Source organism: Manacus vitellinus, unplaced genomic scaffold (assembly GCF_001715985.3).
Source record: "Manacus vitellinus isolate BGI_N305 unplaced genomic scaffold, ASM171598v3 scaffold_100_pilon, whole genome shotgun sequence".
Classification (NCBI taxonomy): Eukaryota; Metazoa; Chordata; class Aves; order Passeriformes; family Pipridae; genus Manacus; species Manacus vitellinus.
The window spans coordinates 429,912-431,483 of NW_021938794.1; the positions used below are offsets into that span (position 1 = coordinate 429,912).

Consider the following 1,572-nt stretch of genomic DNA (forward strand, 5'->3'; position numbering starts at 1 on the left):
AGCCCTCCCGGTACCACGGGGGTGGTGATGGGATTGAGGATAAAAAAACCCAGTGATTTCCTTTATGCTGGATTTTGGGGTTTAAAAATAACAGTGCAGCTTCACGGGCTGCCTGTTTGGGTTGAGGTTTTAATTGTTATTTTAGTTATTAGTTTGGGGGGTGCTGACGGCCCGGGCTCTCCTGCAGGGGCTGCATCTGGCGCAGGTGAGCTTCGTGGTGCACGCCTTCGGCTCCGCCTTCACCCTCGACCTCCGGCTGAACCAGTGAGTGATGGGTAACCCCCGCGGGGGTCCTGGGGAGGGCACCCACCGTGGGGCTGCTGCCGCCCCCCAGCAGGAGGGAGGGGGTGGAGGAGCTGGGGGTGCTCGGGGATGGGGGAGTTGTGCAGAGCCGTCCCAGTTTCAGTACTGGGGGCTGAGCCCGTGGGGTCCATGGGGTGCCAGCACCCTCCCAAACTGGAGAGGGGTCCCACCGTGGGATGATTCCACGTATAGGGATAGCGGCAGGGCTCCCACACTGGGGTGATATCGTGTGCATGGATGGCTGCTGTTGTCTCCCTCTTCCTCCTCTTCCTCCCCACCCCACGGCCTCTCACCCCCTACCTGCTCCCGGCAGCCACCTCCTCGCCTCTCACTACGTGGAGCGGCACCTCGGCGCGGGCGGCAACGGCAGCCACAGCACGGTAAGCTGCGAGCCACACCTTGCCAAGCCAAGCCATGCCACGCCAGCGCTGGGGTCATGGTGGCAGGTTTATAAATCCTACAGAAGCCCTGGAGTGGCCCCGACAGCAGCTCAGCACACACCTTCCCCCTGGGTGCCCCCGAGTGTCGCTGGTGTACCAGCTCGTGCATGGGCTGTTGCCATGGTGATGGGGGATGCTCCTCACACAGGGGCGGTGATGGGGATCCCCGCGTGCTGTGGGCGTACCCCGAGGGTGCCGGGCAGTGAGCCCCAGAGCCCCCAGCCTGGGGTGCAGCCCCTGGGGGTGCATGGCGGGGTGGGCCCCCCGTGCTCAGCACCGTCCCCGCTCCGCAGGGCGCGGGGGAGCACTGCTACTACCAGGGCCGGATCCGGGGGCAGCCCCGCTCCTTCGCCGCCCTCTCCAGCTGCCAGGGCCTGCGGTGAGTACCCCGCCACTGCCAAAAGGGGAGCTGGGGGGACTGCACCCCTCTGCACCCCGACAACCCCCTCTCTGCTTGCAGGGGGGTCTTCTCGGACGGCCGAGCCACCTACCTGATCGAGCCCCAGGCGGGCGCCGAGCACGGGCAGGTGAGTGGTAGCACTGGGACCTGCCGTGTGCTTCCTCAGTTCCCCCAGGCTGGGGGACAGCCTTGGGGACACGGGGTCGGGGCAGTCCCCTCTCCACACGTGGCCATGACACTCCTCTCCCCACGGCAGGGCCTCCGACCGCACGTCGTCCAGCGCGTCCCCAGCTGCCCCCGCCCGGGTGAGCCTCTGTGCAGAGCCGGCGCTCGTCCCCGGGGACTGGTGGCACTGTGTCCTGGTGTCCCACCAGCTTTGTCCCTTCCCTCCAGGCTGCCTTTTCCCTGTGCTGAGCCAGCGAGACACGG

General features: G+C 66.7%; 1 protein-coding gene across 1 annotated transcript in view; it reads left to right on the forward strand.

Annotated features, from left to right (window-relative positions):
• Positions 1 to 1,572, forward strand: part of LOC108642955 — a 24,869-nt gene that overhangs the window by 18,270 nt on the left and 5,027 nt on the right. Inside the window, exons 12-16 of the mRNA XM_029963265.1 lie at positions 188 to 264; positions 617 to 683; positions 1,037 to 1,122; positions 1,204 to 1,270; positions 1,400 to 1,448. Coding sequence (XP_029819125.1) covers positions 188 to 264; positions 617 to 683; positions 1,037 to 1,122; positions 1,204 to 1,270; positions 1,400 to 1,448 — 346 coding nt within the window. The remainder of the gene's footprint in view (positions 1 to 187; positions 265 to 616; positions 684 to 1,036; positions 1,123 to 1,203; positions 1,271 to 1,399; positions 1,449 to 1,572) is intronic.